General features: G+C 36.5%; 1 protein-coding gene across 1 annotated transcript; it reads right to left on the minus strand.

The window, feature by feature from the left end:
• Positions 1 to 2,341: 2,341 nt before the first annotated feature.
• On the minus strand, positions 2,342 to 20,445 carry LOC146454258 (polypeptide N-acetylgalactosaminyltransferase 2-like). The gene is made up of 15 exons (XM_085095581.1): positions 19,532 to 20,445; positions 19,043 to 19,236; positions 17,959 to 18,057; positions 17,449 to 17,516; positions 16,605 to 16,670; positions 15,903 to 16,024; positions 14,573 to 14,660; positions 13,584 to 13,671; positions 12,969 to 13,072; positions 11,494 to 11,620; positions 10,445 to 10,537; positions 9,744 to 9,827; positions 9,467 to 9,596; positions 5,692 to 5,811; positions 2,342 to 4,424 (listed from the first exon to the last, which is right to left on the minus strand). The coding sequence occupies exons 1-15, from the start codon at positions 19,745 to 19,747 to the stop codon at positions 4,275 to 4,277; spliced, it is 1,749 nt and encodes a 582-aa protein (XP_084951707.1). The 5' UTR covers positions 19,748 to 20,445; the 3' UTR covers positions 2,342 to 4,274.
• Between the last annotated feature and the right edge of the window lie 916 nt (positions 20,446 to 21,361).

Here is a 21,361-nt window from a genome sequence, read left to right on the forward strand (position 1 = left end):
AGAAAGACGGTTATTGCACAACTTTGCATTTTTTTTTTCTGAACGGTTTTCATGCCAGCATTCGGTAAGATAAAGATTAGCGATAACAAAATAAGTCGTTTGATATTTTTCTTATCGTTCATCTTTAATAGAGGCTCTCGTAAGGCACGTAGCCTGCGCGTAGGAAATAGGAGATATCTGCGTTCAGGATAAAACGCACACGGAACTTAGAAAACAGTTTTTAAAGCAAAATGACCGCGAAATGGAGGGGTGCGGAACGCGAGAGGGATCAGGGAACTGCGGGTTCAACAACCATACCGGAAGATGCTTGACCAGGCATGAGAGAGGAAGGACTTTTAAAATTCAACGTAGGGGGTAGGGGTAGGAACAGGCCGAGAAAAGGCAATGCATTTGAACCTAGAATGGCCAGGGTGATTGAGTGTCCAAATACGCCATTTTACAACATTTGTCGCACGCGCACGGTGCCCTTGAACCCTCTAATCTTGTTGTAGCATTGCCATGAAGATGGAGCAAAACAAACAACAAACTCAGTACGTGTTTTGTGATTTCATTTATTTGCATCAGGAAAGAAGCGTAAGAATAAATCTCAGAGAAAGAAGCAAGAAAAATAATGGAGTAGCATAGCAAAAAACGTTGGCGCCATAAATATTGACTTGCTCGAATTGTTTATTAAACAATCGGCAATGCCATTCTCAGTTCCGTGACCTGAGTATCAGGCCTTCCTAAGTGGAGAGGGGAGGAACCTGAACCCCCCTCCCCCCTCCCACCGATGAAGTCATGGCACTTGGGCACTGGGAACTATCATGGAAACGAGACTCATTACCAGTACTCAGCAGCAAATTTCCAACATGGCGTCGAAAGTGAGGTCTATTGTCCACAAACTTCACGCAGTAACTTTGATTAAAAGCCCAATAGGACAACCCTGGTGGGAGAAAAGAACCGTTAAGTTTCTGAGATTGAACAAGCTCCATAAAACTGTGATTCTCAAGAACACAGCCACCATGAATGGACAACTACAAGCGATTAAACACCTCATCGATATCAAGCCAATCGAAGTGGTCGACGAAGAGACGAGTTCAACGGGCGAAGAAGGAGTGTTCCTGAGGGAAAATGGACAGTTCCATTTGAACAAGTTCGAGAAGCATTTGGAAGAGAATCCGCGATTAGAGAAAGTGATCAGGGCGAGACGGAAACAAGTGGTGTGGGAGAGAAGACGAAGATGAACGTGAACTTAATTGGCCAACCAATAAACTATTATTTGGAGGATCAATTTGATTTTGCGAGATTTAGAACACATATTCTTCGATGAAGTGGATAGTTTCGTTCTATAGTAACTGACGCTATTGAACACAGCGAGATTTGTGGTTTACTTACTTCTTTCTTTGTTGGCTTCTACATCCATGCAAATTAGTCATTTCCATTTCCCCAGGATGGACAATGCAAAAAAAAAAAAAAAAAAAAAAAAAAAAAAAAAATGACTCATTAAAACCCTGATGGGGATGGATACTGCTGGAGTTGACAAGTTTAGCTAACTTACAACTTGTGAGGAGGATTTGGCGACTACAGAACATGAAGCAGAGGATTCAGGAACAAAGCTTTCTTATGCCACATTGATGAAAGGATGTCATTTTCATGTTATCCAGCACAATTACAGAATCTTCTCTTACAGTTGTAGCTTGAGGATTTTAGTAGCTCGTTTGGGAGGAATACCCAATTTAAGAGAGTGTTGTACATTTGGTCTACACCATTTTTGTACTAATAGGCTAATACTATTGAAAAGATGTTAAATTTGGTAAGAATATTAAATGCTGTTTTGAATTGCACGACATGCATTGTAATAAACATAATAAACAGAACCTCAGGAAAGTACCACTTGATAGCTTTCCTTTGAATGATAATAACCTAGGATTTAGTTCCATGTAATCACAGTAAGACCATTTTGTGCAGTATAATTTATTTAAAACAGCCACAGGAAATAATTGCTTACTAACATTGATCTGAACAGCCAGACTTAAAGATGTATTCAAGTGGTGCATATAAAGGCCCGCCTTGTACAGCATATTTTTTTAAAAACAGCACCAAAGGAAAGCACTCCTTGATAGCTTTCATTTGAGTAGTAATAGCACTGGAGTATTAATGTGAGAGAAGTCTTAAGACCCACAACTTCTACGGGGAAAAAGTTTTGCTAATTTTTATAGTCAACTGTATTTCTTTGAGTGGCTTGATTAAAGTAGCAATTTTTGAGGGTTTGAAATTTTTTATTCCTATGTAGGATGCCGATTCTTGTCCAGAGCTCATCAATAGCTCTTATGTGTAAAATGTCTGTGATTACAGCTTTAAATGCAGCAAATTTTATTTTATTTGACCTATTGGAGAATTGCCTTGAGATTACAAGCTTGTTAATTTTTCCAACATACTTAACTAATAGATTATATCTAATTAATATAACAATAGCATTATAAGAAACCCTAATTAGTTTAAATTTATGAATAACCTGGGCACGGATTTACTTTTAGTAAGTAACAATAATGATACTTGAATATTTTTTTATGATTCCCTCCTGCTGTGTGAAGTTTACAGAAGAATGAGTATTATTATTCTTTTCACATTTGTTTATAATTATGTTGTGGATGAAATTTACTATTGGTTTGAAGTGAACATTTTTATTTTCCATGTTGCAGGCTATGACAAAAAAATATTTTCAATTAAAACCAGTTTGGAAGATTTCAAACGTACATCAAATAATTATATTAAATCACTACATTACAATAATTGTTGTTATCCTACAGGAGAACAAAAGTTACCTTGAGATGCCTGCTACCTAATAATATTTATTTCAGCAGCTACCATCCTGGCCAATATTTCCGTGACATATACAAAAATAGCGTTTGCAGTGTACATTTTGTATTTTGGATATCTACAACCAGTCACTATAAGGCTTGGTCGCTTAGTGGTGCTGTCATTATGAATTTCTGGAAGCCCTGCCCCCACCCCATGTTGATAACCACTGAAATAATTCAGACTGTACATAAACATGACAGCATGGGGGCGGGGGAGGGGGAGGAAAGGTATTTCAAGTTGAGTTTTGGAAATCGTCCCAACATTTTTGGCCAGGATTGTAGTAGGCATCTGAAGGGGTCTGCGGAACAATCTCCAAAGTGATCACAAGGCAATTTGGAAGGAGAATCTAGCAATTCATCAGAAGTCAATTGGGGCTTTTCTCCATGCAGGCACCCCTTCATCTGACTGAAAATAACACGGGCAAATTGCATGTTACACTGTCCTACTCCTAAAACCTTTAACCTTCTAAAATAGACACCCTTTATACAACCAGTGTTATTAGGTTGGTTCACTTTAGAGGAATGCGCATATGCATCTGGAAAGTGAGACAGTCAGAAAAGGTGTCTTAACCCACAAAGGGACCTCTTCTACTGGGTCAATAAAAGACTTATTATGTGTCATCAGTGAAGTTTGCACATGTAGACTACCAGTACACCTAAACTAGCTAAAGTTTATCACACACGACTGTACAAAATCAGTTTTAGATAATTACTTAAAAAATATCTAGCTACTTAATTTTAATTAATTAATATTGTGGACTACAGAGATGTCCTAAAATTAATGCACACAGCCTTTAGCACAGGCACCTGACTGGGGCCATTCTGAAAATCACTTTTGTGAGAACGCACCCTGTTTAAAGATTATTATTATTACTGTATTTAAAATATTTTTCTTTGGGGTGATGAGAATGTGAACTCATTGCCTTCTGTTGGTCAGCTTAACTGGACTCCTAATAGTTCAATCCTCACGATCAGTGGTCCGTTTTGGCCTTCCCCAAACTCTCCATCTTTTTCAAATTTATGATCATGGTAGTTAAAATTTCAGGTGTTCTGCATCAAAAATTCACCTGCGCAGCAGGCTAAAATATTACATAATGATAGGGGTGGCAGATGGTCTTTCAAAAAACTATCCTGGCTCTCTTGGTCATCTGTTTGAACAAATGACAATACCTCCAAATCTTGATTTTTCACCAAGTCATTTTGGAGCCTCAATGTTTTCATAAAGCTACCTGGTTTGATCTCTGAAACCACATGTAAGTCTTTGACTAAACTCTACAAAGTCCCAGCCTGGCTCAAATTTCTTGTGCTCAAATAGCTATGCGACAAAGTTTTGAATTAACCCTTTGCCATACCTACACTGTAATCATAGAAAGTGTACTTCATACAAGTACAAAAATTTAAAAACATATTTCCTAGGCTGTACAGTTTCTTTTGTTAAAGGATCACCTCAAACGCCCACGTCTGAGTAAAGGAATTGCTACAAGAATTTAAAACAAGTCCTTTCTCCTTGTGCTCTTTGCTATCCAAACATTTGCCAGAATTAACATGCCGTATTCTGTTGGAACCCTTGTCATACTCCCAGTGCTAATGAGAGAAGAAGAAAAAAATATATGAAAAATTAAAAGTGAAAATTAAATTAAATTAATTAAAAAACTGTAATGTGGATCATGAGGGAGTGATACTACAAAAGCCACAATAGTGGACAAAACTACATGTAGTTGTCAAAAATGCAAATTTTGTACATATACATGTACTGTATTTCAATCCCCCTTAAGGAAAAGACTGCCTGTAGAGTAGCCAAACTTCATTCAACCCTCCCCTTCACTCAATATTGCTTTGAAGGCTGGACGATGACCCAGACTTTTTGTGAGCGGCACCTGAGGGAAGTGGGGGACTATGCCCGGACTGTAACAGTTCTGTCCACAATGGACAAGCTATGCAGGTGTTGTTGACAATCTTGAAAATGAAAAAAGACCAGAATAGCTGTTGTACTATTAATATTATTATTTATAAAATGCCTTTTATTCTCATCTGATTTTTTTTTCCCCAAATAATGAAAGAATCAGTCTATCAATTAACCTTTAGCCAATACAGTTAAAATATCAGTACACTTTAAGGGCAGTTCTTTCTTTGCTACTACACATGTGTTCTACAAATCATGGGAATTAAGACCAAGAAAATCTGAGGTTTCTTTATGGATGGTTCCAACTAATTTTAAAATACAACGACATTTTTGCGCAGTCTATGGAATTATATGTGGGAAAAGCAGACCTCTAAAGCAAGGGCTATTGGAATTTAATTAAAAAGAAAATTGAAGGTAATACATAAATTATTTCACAGATAATAAATTATTATTAAGCTTCAAATGTTTTGGAAAAGAATATACTTACTACATTGTTAAATTATATTTTAAAGCTCTTTACAGTTATTGTTGCCTAATCATCTCTGACATGTGTGCACATGCAGTTACTCCCAATTTTCTTTTTGGATTTCAATAACCCTTGCTAAGATCTGCTTTCCCTACAAATACACAAATTGTGCAAAAACACTTCAGTCTGTATTAGGAGCTCATGGCACCATCCTTAATTTGATTCAAAATCTGAGAAGCATCTTTCTTTGTGTCATGGTCAGTTGACATAATTATGTCTCACAAAAAACAAAAAGCTTGCTCCCCCCTCCCCCCCTCCCCTCAATCCCGAGGGGAGTACTCTATGGAAGGTTCACTTGTATTCAACAGCCACATTTCCCAATATCACTGGTCAAAGAATTGTTCTGCAGAATGCTAAGTTGTGAAATAAACACTTGCATAAAGTGTACTTTTAGTTATAAAGTATTAATAATCATTAATTACCTGATTTGTGTTACTTTCATCACAATTCAGTAACAGGGCAGGAGTTCCATCTTCTTCGCTTGCCGTCTCCAGGCAGTTTGTGTCATGTTTTAGCATCTTGTTTTTGACAAAATTCCACAGCTGTTAAAACATTAATAAAAGTTGAATCAAGTTAGAAAAAGGTTGTCATGTAAGAAACTTAGTTTTACAATAACTGTCAAAATTCCTGTGTGCTGATTGGCTTGTAGCTATCGTCTATAAGAGTACAGACAATAAAAATGATGTCAAAAGTAATGTGCGTGCTTTCTCAATGGAAAATAAAGAAAGTTCCACATGTGTTTTTTCCACGTAGGTAATATTATTGTAAAAACAAATCGACTGCAGTTTTCTATGGTCTATACTCTTACAGACCATAAAATGATGCCATAAAATGTTCAAAACTTGCCAGTGAAACCACTCGCTTGCAGCTCGTGGTTCCACTTGAGTTTTGATCATTTGATGACGTCATTTTATGGTCTACAAGAGTATAGACCATTTAAAACTGCCATCAATTTGTTAATTGGGTAATGCTATCGATTTTTTTAGTTTTTGAGCGAAACATTTAAAATAAACGAGAATTAACTTTTTCCTTTTCCAAAAGTGCAAGAAATCTACAAAAAAGAGGAACTGACACTTGATGGATTTATTAATTTTTGTTTATATAAACATATTAAATGCTTTGCTTGAGCTGTTGAATTTCGTTAACACAAAGAATCAAAGGCTCCTGTGAGCCAACTCGTGAATGCAGATGACACATAGTAATTGCAATTTAGACGGCTACGGAAACTTCCTCAAAAGCTAAAAGAAATTATATCTTTGCCCGATTATGTAACGAAAAATGACCATTCTTGTACTATTAAAATGATTGTCAAATTATTCTGTACAGATTGAATAAGCCGATTATTCTGATGCGCCGATTAAAAAATATCACGTGTTTTTTTTATTCAAAGTTTATAGGAGCACGCCATGTGCAGCTACGTCATGCAAATTCGTGTGATAGTCCGTAGCCTGTTCCAGGCTCCTAGAGAGATGCGCGAAGGAGAGTGCAAGGGGACGAGAACGAGGGGGGAATGGGGGAGAGAAAAAGAGGGAAAGAAGAGGAGCCTGTAATCATTTTCTTAAATACCTCATGCCGGTATACCAGCTCCCGGTATACCCTCTGATTGGTCAGTTTTGACAGTTCACACATCACACGAAAGATATATCGAAAGAATCTGAAAGAGTCAAAATGGCGAGTGTGTCACACGCGCGTGGTTTTGATGAGACTGAGTTTAATGCAGTTTTAGAGAATTGTCTTCGAGATTTTCCGCAAGTTAAAGTACTCAGGAAGGAGCAAATAGCTCTCGAAAGCGAGAGACAACAATGATAAGCTTTGAAAGACGAGGATCTGTTAGACACTCATATCCGTGAAAAACAAACATCTTGCGGCAGTTTCAATCTCCCCGTAGCGCTTTAAAATAGCATCAGCGGCATGAATTCACGAGTAAAGAAATCCACGGATCCTGTGTCTTCACAGATAAAATTTATTTAGCGCTACCTGAAATCATGCAGTCAATCCGAGCCGATAAACTTTAACAAATGATCAAAAGGGAAGAATCTCTTATGCAAAAGGAAAACCGCTTAAAGACATGCTTGTAAAAGCAAAACTGAAAAGGCTTTTATCAAAACAACGGACACACAGTGGGAGTCGTGCAGGTCTGTTAACGGAATAACCTCATTTTAACATTAAACGTGCAATACATTTTGGCCAGGGTCCTCGCACAAGTGAGGCAGCTGACGCTGGAAAGCTCTTCGTTTCTGAAAAGCATGCGGAGACACAACCAAGCGAAGACACAACATCGGCCAACATTAGACATGACTAGAGTCTCGTCGCTCGATAACGTCGCGTTAATAAGTTTCTTATTTCCAACGGCGTTGAACAAGGACACCCGGGGAACTTTCGTTCCAAGACACGTCAAATTTTTTTCGGCAAAATCTACAGGATTTTGAGGGTTGAAATCCCAAACCCAGAGAACCTTTCTGTGTCCGCGACATCGAAGCGATGTATGGACAACCGCGCGAACTCGAGAACTCGCGCAAGTAATCGAAACCCGTGACAATGAAAAGTTTGACATTTTGACATGTTGACACATTTTTAAAAAAGTGGGCGGCATGAGGTGTTTAAGAAAATGATTACAGGCTCCTCTTCTTTCCCTCTTTTTCTCTCCCCCATTCCCCCCGCGTTTTCGTCCCCTCGCACTCTCCTTCGCGCATCTCTCTAGGAGCCTGGAACAGGCTAGATAGTCCGCGGCTACTGGATTTCGCGATCGGGCTAGTGGATTCTAACCATCACTTGCCCGATGGGCAAGTGAAGTTTTTTTCGGGAATTAAAATTACAAAATTACTGTAGGGCAAGCCGATCTCACAAAGGGAAATATGTTCAACAAAGTATCGCATTACGATTCATGCCCGACATAAATGCGTGAAATTTTTCCTTTGGAGTTCAGTCCACGCAATCCTCAAGTAAAAATAATGAACTATGACAAGCTCTTGCTAAATAAGAATTATTTATCGACCGCGTCCTTTTGCTTTCCCATAAATTACCAGTTGTAAATTTCGAAAATGAAACATTTTTTCCCTTTGAAACCTCTATGAAAGCTGACAAGATCTTAAAAGTGTTCATTTCACCAGAAATTTGCATAATTTTGTTTACGACGTCAATGATGCGTGACATGGCACGTTCCGCTTTCGCGTGAAAACTGACAAATTAAATTATTTTTTAATTAAATTATTTTTAAATTAAATTATTTTTAATTCTTGAAAGAAACCGCACTTTGTAGAAAAAAACGAAAAAATCCTATAACTTTGCTCAGATTCAACGGAAAATCCCCATTCTTACACTAAAATGATTGTCAAATTATTCTCTACAGAATGAATGAGAGAATTCTGACGCGTCATGAAACAAATTTTCACGTTTTTTTTTTTTTTCACTAATTGAGTTTACGACCCCGGACTTTCTGAAAAACTGAAAAAACTTGAAACTTTGCTCAGATTGAACGAAAAATCGCCATTCTTGCACTAAATGATCGTCAAATTATTCTCTACATATTGAATAAGAATTTCCTGATGCGCCATGAACAACAAATGTTCGCGTGTTTTTTTCCACTAATTGAATTTAAAACTCATTCACTGCGCACGCCCGAAAGTTAACGACAAAACCGACTGATCGACTGATCGACTGATCGACCAAGTCGAGAGTCAGCTATCGCTATAACTCGTTCATTGCGCATGCGCGCATTCATGAGTTAAAAACTGTCAAAAGCTGGTTCCTCTTAAATTGCAGTGTATATTTTAAAGAAAGGTAATAATCTACATATTAAATTCTTGTTCATTTAGAATTTTGCCCAAAAACTACAGTAACTTACTGTAAATATGAAATTATAAAGTTTTTAATACACAGGATAATCAGATTATGCCAAAGTAGAGCATATCAGTTCTGGAGAAATTTTGATTTTGAGGCAAAAGAAAAATACAATGATAAAAGCTGTTTAATTAATTTAATATAATTATTTAATTAAAATTTATAATGCAGATCAGTCAAAATGTTCCAGCAGCTGGCAATTATACAGCCTTCAACAAAATATCTGCTACCTGTTTTACACCAAAAATTAATATTATGTCTCAAAAATTTATTCTAGGTGTCTACTAGTTGCCTACTACTCAAGCCGTCTTGCCCACAACTCAAAACAATTTTGACTGGGTTGTAATGATCTCTTACCTGATTTCCTCCTGCTCCATGACACTCAAAAAGGCCCACTGTCCCACCACCCGTGTGACCAAGGGTGTCCATACAGTCTTTGCCTTGTTTAACTTCTCCAAATGCCGTAGTATCTTCATCCTCAGGAACTCTGATGTGGAAAGAAAACAGAAATTAGAACAAATCTTTGCAGAGACCAGAAACATTAAAGCACTCTTTCATTTTGAGAATTTAAGCCATCTTCTGAAAATTAATGTGATTGAGGCATAGTTTTGAAAAAGTTTACTCGCCAACTCACCTAAGTTCAGGGTAAACATTCTGCACATACCACTTGAAAGGTTTACACTTCAACTTTTTACGCAGCTCAAGTCGGCTTGATATACTGTTGGGCAGAAGAGACAAAAAAAATAAACAGATAGCAAAATGGTATTATCAATTTTTTTTATAGCAATGAATGTCATCATAATTCTGTTGGAAATGATTAAAATCATAAGATTGAATATATTTTCAGTTGAATGCCCATCACCAAATGGACAAGAGGCCACCAACATTTTCAGTTTTTTAATTATTAATAGTTATTTTAATGCCAGGTCATAAACTTTGTGTTATAAGTGCTTACAATGTGTTTTAAAGGCAGTAACCAACTGCACTTTATTCATTCTTGTTTACCATAATCTTAATAAAAGTGAAGTGCACTGTTAAGTCAAAAGAAAATCACAATTTTCATTCACTTTTTTTATAAAATAAATTGGAATATTTTTGGCCTTAACTTAACATGTACAATGCTCTATGAGTTACCAAAATATCTATACCAACCACTAGTACAGTGGATTATTTTATAAATCTGTGGCACAAGACTAATTTGTTAGTCTACATGTACATGTACATGAGCATTGTTGTAAATACAATCAGTGAAAATCCAGTAAATTTATAATAATTACAATAATAAGTACACTTAATTGATTTAATATTTAAAGACTATATTATTGGCAAACTTACTCTCCATAATCTGTGTTCTTTGCATATGGCACAGCAGCATAATAAAACTTTTTATAATCATCCATCCAAACTTCAACAGCTCTTCTGGTGTTCCTTCAATGCAAACCAAAAGACCAAGAATTACATGCACATACATCAATAATAAACAGTTAAATCTGAACACTGTACAAAAATAATTTTCTCATGACGTTTAGATACAAGTCTCAGCTCTTTTAGATGACCTTGTTATGCTGTGAATGTTAAGACACGGAGTAAATGGTAAAAATTAAAAACAAAAACTCTTGATTAATTATGATAAAGCCGCATAAATTTCCTTCCTTTAACTCTAACTTATTTTCTCACAAAAGAAGCTCTCTAGTTGGTTAATGCATACACATACGATAGTACACTGTACTATATACCCTCCACTCAAAATTCCTACAAAAATTTTCATGGTAAATAAAAAGACAACAAATTTAATTGAAGGTACCATTATTGAAGGCCTGGTGGAAAAAAGGAGTACATGTATATTAATGATTTTCTTAACCACAGCTGCAATGGGTTTTGATCTTACTTAATTTTTGGCATTTAGATATTGATGTAAAATGGTTTCTGGCAAGACTTATTGCAGATATAATGCCAGATCCTGAGAGCCAAAAACAGAATTGTCTCTTGTGAAAAAAAAAAAAAATACAGTGTGGTCCCCCTGTTCTTACATATTTTTTAGAGCATAATATACAGCTATTTCAATTAACGTTGTCGGATTAAAATCAAGCTAAAAGACAAGACCGCAATGTTTTGTGGGATTATTTTTTATGAATAATTTCATCAAAATCATCCCTGCACGTGCAGGTCATTGTACTGCTAATTACAACCTATTGTTTTCTCCAGGCATGGCTGATTTTGATGAATTTATTCATAAAAATCCCATGTAAACTTTCGGTCTTGTCTTTTAACTTCATGCTTTGAACCGACAACGTTAACTGAAATAGCTGTATATAATCAGTAAAGAGATCTAGTAAGAGATCACCACCAAGCCTTTCAACTTAATTGGCAGTACTTATATTTACTTTTGAAAGACATTCATACTGCCTCCTGGGAACTTGTAAGGATGTCTGTTTCTAAACACATGACCCACTCTAGAACAAGGAAGGATCTCCATGCTGCCACCACACTGCCATGCTCTGAAAGAGATTTCTGTGAACAGACAACAATTATTGTTCGTTAAAACCAAGACAATCCACCCTGAATAACAGGACTTAAATAAAACCTGCAATTTATATTTTTTATTAGTTGTGAACAGTACCACTAAGTACGATGTACTTAGAAACACATTGTAACTGCCTGTTACAGTTACTATTAATATTATATGAATTAATACAACTCGGCCCAGTTGTCCAAAGCCCAATTAAGCTAATCCTGGGTTAACGTGAAGTTTGATTCAACTTTAATTACTAATCAATAAGCTTTTTCCAAAAGATTTTTCCCCTTCAGTATTCTTTGCCTTTAGCTAAAAATCAGCCTTTAAAAACATTTTTAACAAGCAAGATACAAACCTGGGTTAACTTTTAATTAGGGATTAGCATTAATTGGCTTTTGAACAACCAGGCGCTGGTGTAGTAATATCAATCATTTTTACCTACACTGTTAAACACTGGCAACTGACCATAAATTTAACCCTAAACTCAGGTTCTAATTATGAAAGCACTTAGGAGTGTAGTTATAAGGTTTTTAACCTATGAAAGAGGAGGCTCTGTCCTCCCAAAATGTACTGGCAGCAGGCAATTTTGCCACAGGTCTACAATAAGTGCTGTTTAGTATACATCCCGTACTTTCACGCAATCTGTTTCTAGGGTTCAGATGAATGTTCTCATATTTCCCTACATCTTATGATTGTGCACTTTTCCATGTGTATCTCAATAAACAGTTGATTTGATTTGATTGTGAACAGCATGCACTTGAAACAATACAATGATTTGCCACTTAGTTCACACTAATCTTCCCCAAGACCCTTTTCAACTAAGTTCATTCTCACTGCCTACTTCTCCTGTTAATTGAGAAGGCTGCGGGGGAGGGGAGCACTTTTAATTTATTTAATAACTATCACAAGCAGGAAGGGTTTAAAGCTTCCTGATAGCTCTAGATGAGTCCTACACTACTGTTTGCATTCCAGCCCTGGAGATTTTCTCCCGTCTTTCAGCAGAACTTCATCTGAATTTCATCTGAAGTGGTTACAGTATTTGCAAAGCCGATAAGATTCAAAATATGACACCTGCCACTGGCTGATTTCATAACATGCAGATTTTGTGTGTGTTGGCAACCTGTTAAATTCTTTTGTTTTAATTGACAATACCACACAAAGAAAACTTATGGGGAAAACATGCACTTTTTGATGAGTCTTACGCAAGTATTATGCTCGCTTAATTCTGACTGGCAAGTTGTATATTATTATAATATATTAATTCTCATATTAACTAAAGATATTAAAATATTTTCAATAAAGAACATAAAAGAACAATGAACACTGATACTTTTTTCAACTGACCTAAATTTTCTCCTCCCCATATGTCCATATCCATGTCATATTTGCCGATTCTATCAAACCATTTCTTGTCAATGGAGAACAACCCTCCAGCAATTACAGGAGTCCTAAAAACACATTAAAAGTGACAATATTAATTTATTACAAAACAATAGCTGGTCATTTATAATCTGAATAATAATAATAATATTGATCAACAACAACAACAACAACAACAACAACAACAACAACAAAGAACATTCTACAATCAAAAGTTACAAAATTTTCACACGCTGATTGGCCCGTAGCTACGTACATGTATTGTCTAAAAGAGAACACTCCAATAAAAATTACGCCAGATGTAATGCGCAGCATTTGTCAAGGGAAAATAAAGCCAATTTTGCTAATACATGTACTTTTTCCATGTCAGTTGTAAAAACCAAAATCAATGGTAGTTTTCTATGGTCTATTCTCTTACAGAAAATATTAAAATGACACCACACAAATGTGAAAGTGAAACCACTCACGGTTCCACTTGAGTTTTGAACATTTTATGACATCATTTTATGGTCTATAAGAGTACCTTTAGACCACATAAAACTGCTGTCGATGGTTAAACATAATTATTGAGCTTTGTACCTGATGGGATCAGTGGGGCGACCAGCTCGTTCTGCAAGCACATTTGCTGGTAAATAATCCCACTTGAAATTCAAGTTCCAGCCAAATCCTAGAGAGACAGACACCTTTAATTTACTCCTCTCAATACAACCAACATGACTCTGTTTTGTGTTTACAAGTACAGTGTAGCAGTGGTGGTATAGTGGTTAGAACTACACTGTAAGACCAGGCTTCCCATTGGAAGATTGGAAGACAGCCTTTGCCACATTCAAAATCCTTGTTTGTTTACAAACAGCATGTCCCATATGTTAAAGTCTACACATGGTGCCAGATACTAACTTATTGCCTTTTTTTTTTTTTTAAATCCTCTGCCACCATTTGCAGCCTTATGCGATACAACTACAACTGTACACCTAATATCCAGGTATTAACCAATAATTGGTTTACTTAATAATTATTATTATTAACTGTTCTACATGGATATTAGAAAGCTTAAGCAGCTACTATGGTGACAACAATAAGAATGTCACAAAACAATAGGATTTAATGAGAAAAACAATGGCCCTGCATGTGCGTTATAAAGTTTAGTACATTTCTAGTTGCCGTCGCCGGCCAAACAACAACATGAAATGACCAAATTCAAGGTTCTGTGGAGAACATGAGCACATGACACTGAATTTTTATCCTTTGTCTTAGCCTGGATGCCGTTCCTACCAATAATAATATTATTCTGTTCCTGGATAGTGTGGTCACATTGTACAAGTTGAATGAGTTCTGCACTTGGAATAATTGCGAAGTAGTTTGACAAGAAATGTGAACTTATATTTTTCAGGTGACATTTTCATTGGCATAGCCACTCCTGTTGCTTAAAAGTCCCTAATTATTCTAAAGAAAGTTCTCCAAACTAAAAACAAAACTCAGGACTGCATGTACACTGTAGCAAAACTTCTAGTAAGGTACATTCCTATAGGTAAGAACAAAGAGAAAATTCCAAGTAATATATTATTCACCTCCTCTAAGATCTGATGATGATCCCATATACTCAAAAGTGTCCATATTAATCACATCAATGATTGGACTCACTATCATGTTGCGTTTCTAAAAGACAAAGATGATGGTTATTAAAAGATAATGATATTACTACTGAACTCCGTGATACAATGTATAATTTTTATTTCATGTAGGTTTAGAGAGAGATAGAGTTGTTTGTGAATATTGATATCAAAATAATAATAGAAGCATAAAATTCCAACAATCAAACTGAAAATAGGGGACTTAAAACAGGCCACTGCATTTTGATCATTGTTGGATTTTTAAGGACGTTGGCCTGACCACTTTTTTTAAAAAAAGATGGAATTCCTGTATTAATTTTATTATATGAGATCTACAGAAATGGCCTCTTAAGTGCACAGTAGCTTTAGAACTGAACAAATAAGATAGCCTATCGCAATCGTGGGCATCCAGTCAAACAATGTACAGTGCAAACTATTAAGTAAAAACTGCACCTTTTAATAACAATCAAACGCTGTACTTCAATTGCATTTTTACATCATCAATCAAAATTGTTATGATGACAACCGACTGACTACAAAAATACAGAAACCAACAAAGAAGATTGAAATCCACAATCACTACAAAATTATTCACTGCATTTTGAACCTACTGAGCAAAACGACTTTGTTACTAAGAAGTCTGCTGGACTGATCGACAACAGAGAAAAATGCAACGGTTGGTTGAAGTTTGAACAGTCAAGTCTGTATGTTATTCAAAGGCCCTCTAATATCAGTGGGCAGGCAGGTAATGGTACATGTATACACTCGATTGCAAAAACGTTGACACCTAAAAAGCATAAACTGTGAACGATAAGACCCAATGGCTTTATGGGTATAAGTGTACTAAATCTATTTGCATGATATTCTATTCTCGTGCGACGGTTGATGACCAAAATTAGTTGCACGTGTAGAATGACGGAAACTGTCCAAGCTATCCTTAAACTGTCCAAGTTGTCCGACAAACGCCAATTTGAGTGATATACAATTCGCAATTTGCCTAAGTTCAAATCAGTCAATGAACTTATTATAAGCAATATAATTGGTAGAAAATTATTCGGAAGAATTAAGTCAGCACTGTATTTTTTATTGTAAAGAATAAGAATGGTAAATTATTGATTATGGAAATGAGGTTATTGTTTAAACACTACCCACAAATCCCTTGGGTCTCATCGTTCACGGTTTAAGCTTTTTAGGTGTCAACGCTTTTGCAATCGAGTGTATAAACAGATGTATTGAATGCAGTTGAAATTATTATGAGTACATGTACAGTGTATACTATTGTCAGTACCTCCTTGATACGCTCTAAGAGAGGCTCCAGCCAGTTCTTATTACATTCACAGTGGCTGTCTAAAAATGTCAGCACTTCACCTTTGGCTTCATCTGCACCTCGCACTCGTGACCGCATCAATCCTGTATCAACATCATTGTCCACAGAACAAGTCAGTTAAAGAAGATATTAATATTTTTACTGTCTACTAATTAAAAAATTAAAAACGTCTGTGTAGATACGTGTACTTCCAATAGTACACTGTAACTGGACATTGTAACACACAACCTCTCTTGTCATTTCGGCATTATATATTCAATTATTTATTATTTATGACTAATATTGTCAGTACCTATTATTTTGCTCATTGACACCCATTTCAAGCGAGGTAAAGCACGGTAAAGTAACTTTAGTTTAGACTTACTGGGATACTCATCTCAGTGGCATTTATTTGTATATGGACAAAACTATTGGTTTAATGAACAGAGTTGATCAAAAAGTAAATCCAATTTGCACTCAAATCATCAGCTTTTGAATATTTTTATGGTTACCAAATTACATGTACCTTATCAACTCAATCTGTTAATATTTAAACAAAATATTTGTTCTGAAATCTCACTGGCAATGTTCAAAGCTGACATGTACATGTAAATTCCAAAACCCAGTTCAATTTTCAAAAATACTGGTCACACATGATGTAGAAGTACTGTGAACTTTGCCCACCTTCTCTTTGGTTATTTCTGAGAACTTTCACCTTGGGGAGTGTGGCTAGCAACTTGCCATCATCAGCTAGGATAAAACAATTTGAAACAAAAGCAATTCACTGGATCAGTGAGTAACCACTAGCCACTACACAAAGTATACCTTTACAAACGCTTTGAGAAGCTCTTGTAATGGCGAGGAAAATACTTATAAATTACACTCATGCACAATACTAATTTATTAAAAATAGCTCCACCATCTGGTTGATAATTATTAAACAACAGTTGCAACATTGTAACCACATTTTTACTTTTTTTTCCAAAAGAATGGGTACACATACAGTGAACTTACATGTGTACATGTATAGTGACTGTCGACATGTGGAAACAGTTTGTAAATTTACAATGTAAGCAGAGACATTTCTTCAAACTTACAGTAAGTAAACACAATTTTACAACTGTACATGTATTGTGCAGTTTCCGAAAAAATCTATACTCCCCCCAAAGAAGGTTTTTTGTTTTGCATCCCCCCCCCCCCATCCCTCCTGGAAATTCCAGTTTAGCTTCATACTTTGCTTCTAAGATTTTTACTTTTTAGACCCCCCTCCTCCTAGGAATTTCCAATGACCTTCCACAGGGTGGGTATGGATTGCACATTACAGGTTTGTGCATTTAAATGTGAAAAACAACTATTTTTGAATACTAAACTACAAGCAGGATTTTTTTTTACTCGTTGTTTGACGTGTGCATTCAGCTGGTTGTTGTACATGTATAAAGTGCTGACTAAAATGAAGGCAAAAATACTCTGAATACTGCCAAATTTGTCTTGTCCATGCATGCAGTAATTTCTGACACCAATAACTTACGGTTATCGCTAAAATCATCCACAAGAATTATTTCTTTCAACAAGTTTGGAGGACTCCTGTTTAGTGAGCTAAAAGAAGAAAATGAGAAACTGGGTTATAACAACTTCAGTTTAACCTTACATGTATCTACATGTCAGCCCAGAAAAGGAGGGAGGGATTCTCCTGCTACGAATTTGAGCCTGAATAACTCTTTTAACATTTGAACAAATGTCCTGAAACTTCAGGACTTTTTCATAAATTTATCTGGGAAAAATTTGATGTGATCGGTTAGTGTGCTGTTACCATGGCAACCAATTATCTTCATCAGTTTTTTAAAATTAGAAAGAAGAAAAACCACTTTTCTTACTGTAACTTTTATGTTTCTTGCTCATACAAGTGTTCCTTTAGAGGACATTGCCAAAAAACCCCTTCATTTTGTTTTGAGTCATTGAATTTGTATTTTAATTTTTGCAAGTGAATTTTGTGGAAGAACCTTATTTTAGATAAATAACTATCGACATTTGTATTTACCTTATAACTGTCCGTAGCAGTGCAGCTCTTCCTTCATTGTGGAAGCAAATAATAATAGTTGTGGTTGGTAAATCTGTCTTCCATGACCTTGCTTTGCACCTGTAAACAATTAACAATTATTATTGGATGAGGTTGAGCAAAATATCGTGATTTGTCAGTGGCGAGCAGACCAATTATTTGCCCATATGAAGACTGAGGCAAATAATAATCTGCAAGACACTCACAATTCACAATTATATTTTGCGATCATGTTGTTCAATAATAATAATAATTGTTTCATCATTCAATCACCAAGTGCGTAAACTTTTCATAATTATTTTTGGGAAGCAGTAAGCGCGCACTGCCTTTTAGAAACGATCTGCCACTTTCACACAAGAGCGTGGTTGCAATAAATATTTACCCGTGAGCAGAGTATTATTTGCAGCAAAACACAGTTAGACAGTATTAGGCATGAGTAGACCATTATTTGTAGGCAGTTATTATTTGCAGGTCACATGTTTGGCTCTCGGCCAATGACAGGGAAGAAAGCATTTGCATCAAATGATAAGATTGATTATCATTTATTTATTTATATACGTTATTTATACAGAAATTCCAATTCAGCATAGCTGGTTTAAATGGAGATCTGTATAAAATGATACGAATAAATAATGAAATATAGAAATGAAAGCAAAAAATCATTCAAAGAGTTCATGAAGGTGAGAAATTAACTAAGGTGATTTAGATGTTTGACTTGACTCTCAGTTTAAAACTAGTGAGAGACTGATCATGACGTAAGTTACGAGGAAGAGTGTTCCAGGATTTGGCGGCATTGACCTCTACTTTGTAAATACAAGCTCAGTTGTTATGGCACCACCCTCTGGAACAGGTCGTGACCTTGATCTAAAGGGATCACATGTGGCAAACAAGCCATGTGACTTGCTAACATTATTGTTTGTTCCTAGAATAGATACTCCAAAACAAGGCTGCACATGTTATGGTGTTTACACAGTTTGTACACAGTATTGAATACCCTTACAATAAATATTAAATGGTTTGCAGAATTATTAAAAAAGATAATAATATTAAACCATAATGGACTTACTCAGAAGCTCTGACATCGGGCACATCTCTGTCAAAGGCGGCTTTATCACTAGCTTCTTGATTATATGCATTTCTGGCATAAGCATCATCACCCTTCTTCACTCTAGTAACAGCTAAGTAGCTTTCCACATCAAAATCTTCTATTCTTCGATGGTCATTTTGAACGGCATTCTCTTTCACTCTTAGAATTACTTTCTACATATTGAAGGGTGAAAAAATCATGAATTGCAGATTACGAATTGTGAAAGAATTTTCATAGTAATCAGCTTACTTTCTTCAAAACTCAATCGACCAAACAATCAAGCAAGTTTAATGACTGGCCAATATAACCCCATTAAGTCTTACGTTTCTGTAGAGAGATCACTAGATTTTTTAGGCGAACGAACCCTTTAATATATACTAACGAAAAAATTCTAAATTATGGATCTATGATATAATTCACTGGTAAACAATTGCAACAAAGAGGTCAAGAGCCTCTCATTTCACTTACATTCTCATCATGAGTGTCTTCATTTGTGTTTCCGTTCTGTACATTAGCCTCTCTTTCTAACGCTTCCAAATCACTGGTATCACCCGGTATAAAATTATCATCGAACCTCGATCCATCCTTCGTTCCGGTCAAAGGTGCTAGAAAATACACCATTCCTCCAAGCCATATTGCTACTAAGATAATTAAAATTGTTTTCCTGCGCCTCAGCAATTTCATCTCCGTTGATAAACAAACAAACTACCGTGAAAACATTTTCAGTACCACTTGAACCTTGCCGACGTGGAAGCCATTGCTTAGGACCCTTGGTAACCAGGTTTTCGCCCCTTACTGGAGCCCTGGGCACTAGAGAATAACTTGAAACAACCACAGGTTACCCAAGCAAGCCCAATATACTGACCCCGGCTGATGGTTCATTTTTTAAAACGAACTGAATAGCCTGCGAGCAAGCTCTCGGGGAAGAAGAGGGGCGGCGAGGAGAGAAGGAGAGAGATCTTGCTCGCAGGCTAAACGAAATAAAATATTCGTAGAGCTAGAGCTTGGGCTACCTGTGTTTTCACTCAACGCCTTCATATTGATATGGTGCTAAAGGCAGTTTTTATCACAGTTTTTTGCTTTTTGGAGTCTTGTGTTGCCAAACAGAACTGTAGTGAGGTAGAGTGCAAGGTTTATCCTGTGAGAAAAGACGTAGAAACAGAATTCAGGGAATTCTGCTCCAAAGCTTTCGAGAATGGTGTGAGCCTTCTCTCGGCCTCAATCTGAAAATGGGCAACAACAGCTACCGTCCGCTGGAGTTACAAGACGAGTTTCAGTTTCCAGAGAAATGGGTGTGTGCTAACTCGATCACTGAGCCTATGCTATCTTTTCCCTTCGATTATGATATTTTATCTCTGGAAATTTTGAATGTCCAAATGAGGAGTATGACAGCCGCAAAATGAACCTATTAGATGCCTCGGCTAGCCTCCCGCACATGTACAGTCGTTTTTAGGGGACTCGTATTTTAAAATTACCTCCTCCTCCCGACTGCGTGGTAGACTAATACCTCACAGGCTTGCCAAAATATGGTTGTCGGAATAGCGCTGTTGGACAATGTAACACCAGTATACTTTAGCGAGTTATCAGGCGGTCCAACAGGGGTAGATTGTGTTGCAATGATAGTGGCAAATGGAAAAATGGTTTTCCATTGATTGAGTACCATTGTTGCAGTCGATTAATGCGACTCGGATTAGTTGCGATTTGAAATGACGCTTGGAAGGGGCTGGCTCGACTTAACAAATCCAAATATACCTGCAACCTCCGTGAGTGTGAGAAGGACGGATCGCATGGATGATCAAATAACAAACAATGGCCGAGCCGAGTCTAGTCAAACGAGAAATGGCTAGGAACAAATCATAAGAAGGCAGACGGCTGGAGGACGAGCAAATTCCTGTTGATGATTCGAGTCCCATTTCACTTACATCCTTTGCGTACAGATGTGTTCAACACCTGTCAGATAATTTAAGGCTATCGTTTAATGTCAAACTGGCCCTTTTGGCGTGTTTTATACTGCCTCTTGTCTTTTACCTTCACCTTTTACCTTTCACCTTAAAACAAAACCATCTGCAAGAAAGTTTAGCAAAATGTCCGTCTGGAACAACTTTGACTGGTTTCTCTCAACCTCCTGTTGTCGTAAAACTAGATGACACGGTGTTCATTGTTTTCGCGAGCCTCTGGGCATTTACGGTTTTGATGTCGGTTTGTTTTTGAGGCCGAGAGATTTCCAGGCACCACATAAATTGTGTAGTGCCTCAGTCTATATGTTTCCTCAACTTTACGACTGATCTTACGATTTCT

Source organism: Pavona decussata, unplaced genomic scaffold, assembly GCF_977016875.1.
Source record: "Pavona decussata unplaced genomic scaffold, jaPavDecu1.1 SCAFFOLD_303, whole genome shotgun sequence".
Taxonomy (NCBI): Eukaryota; Metazoa; Cnidaria; class Anthozoa; order Scleractinia; family Agariciidae; genus Pavona; species Pavona decussata.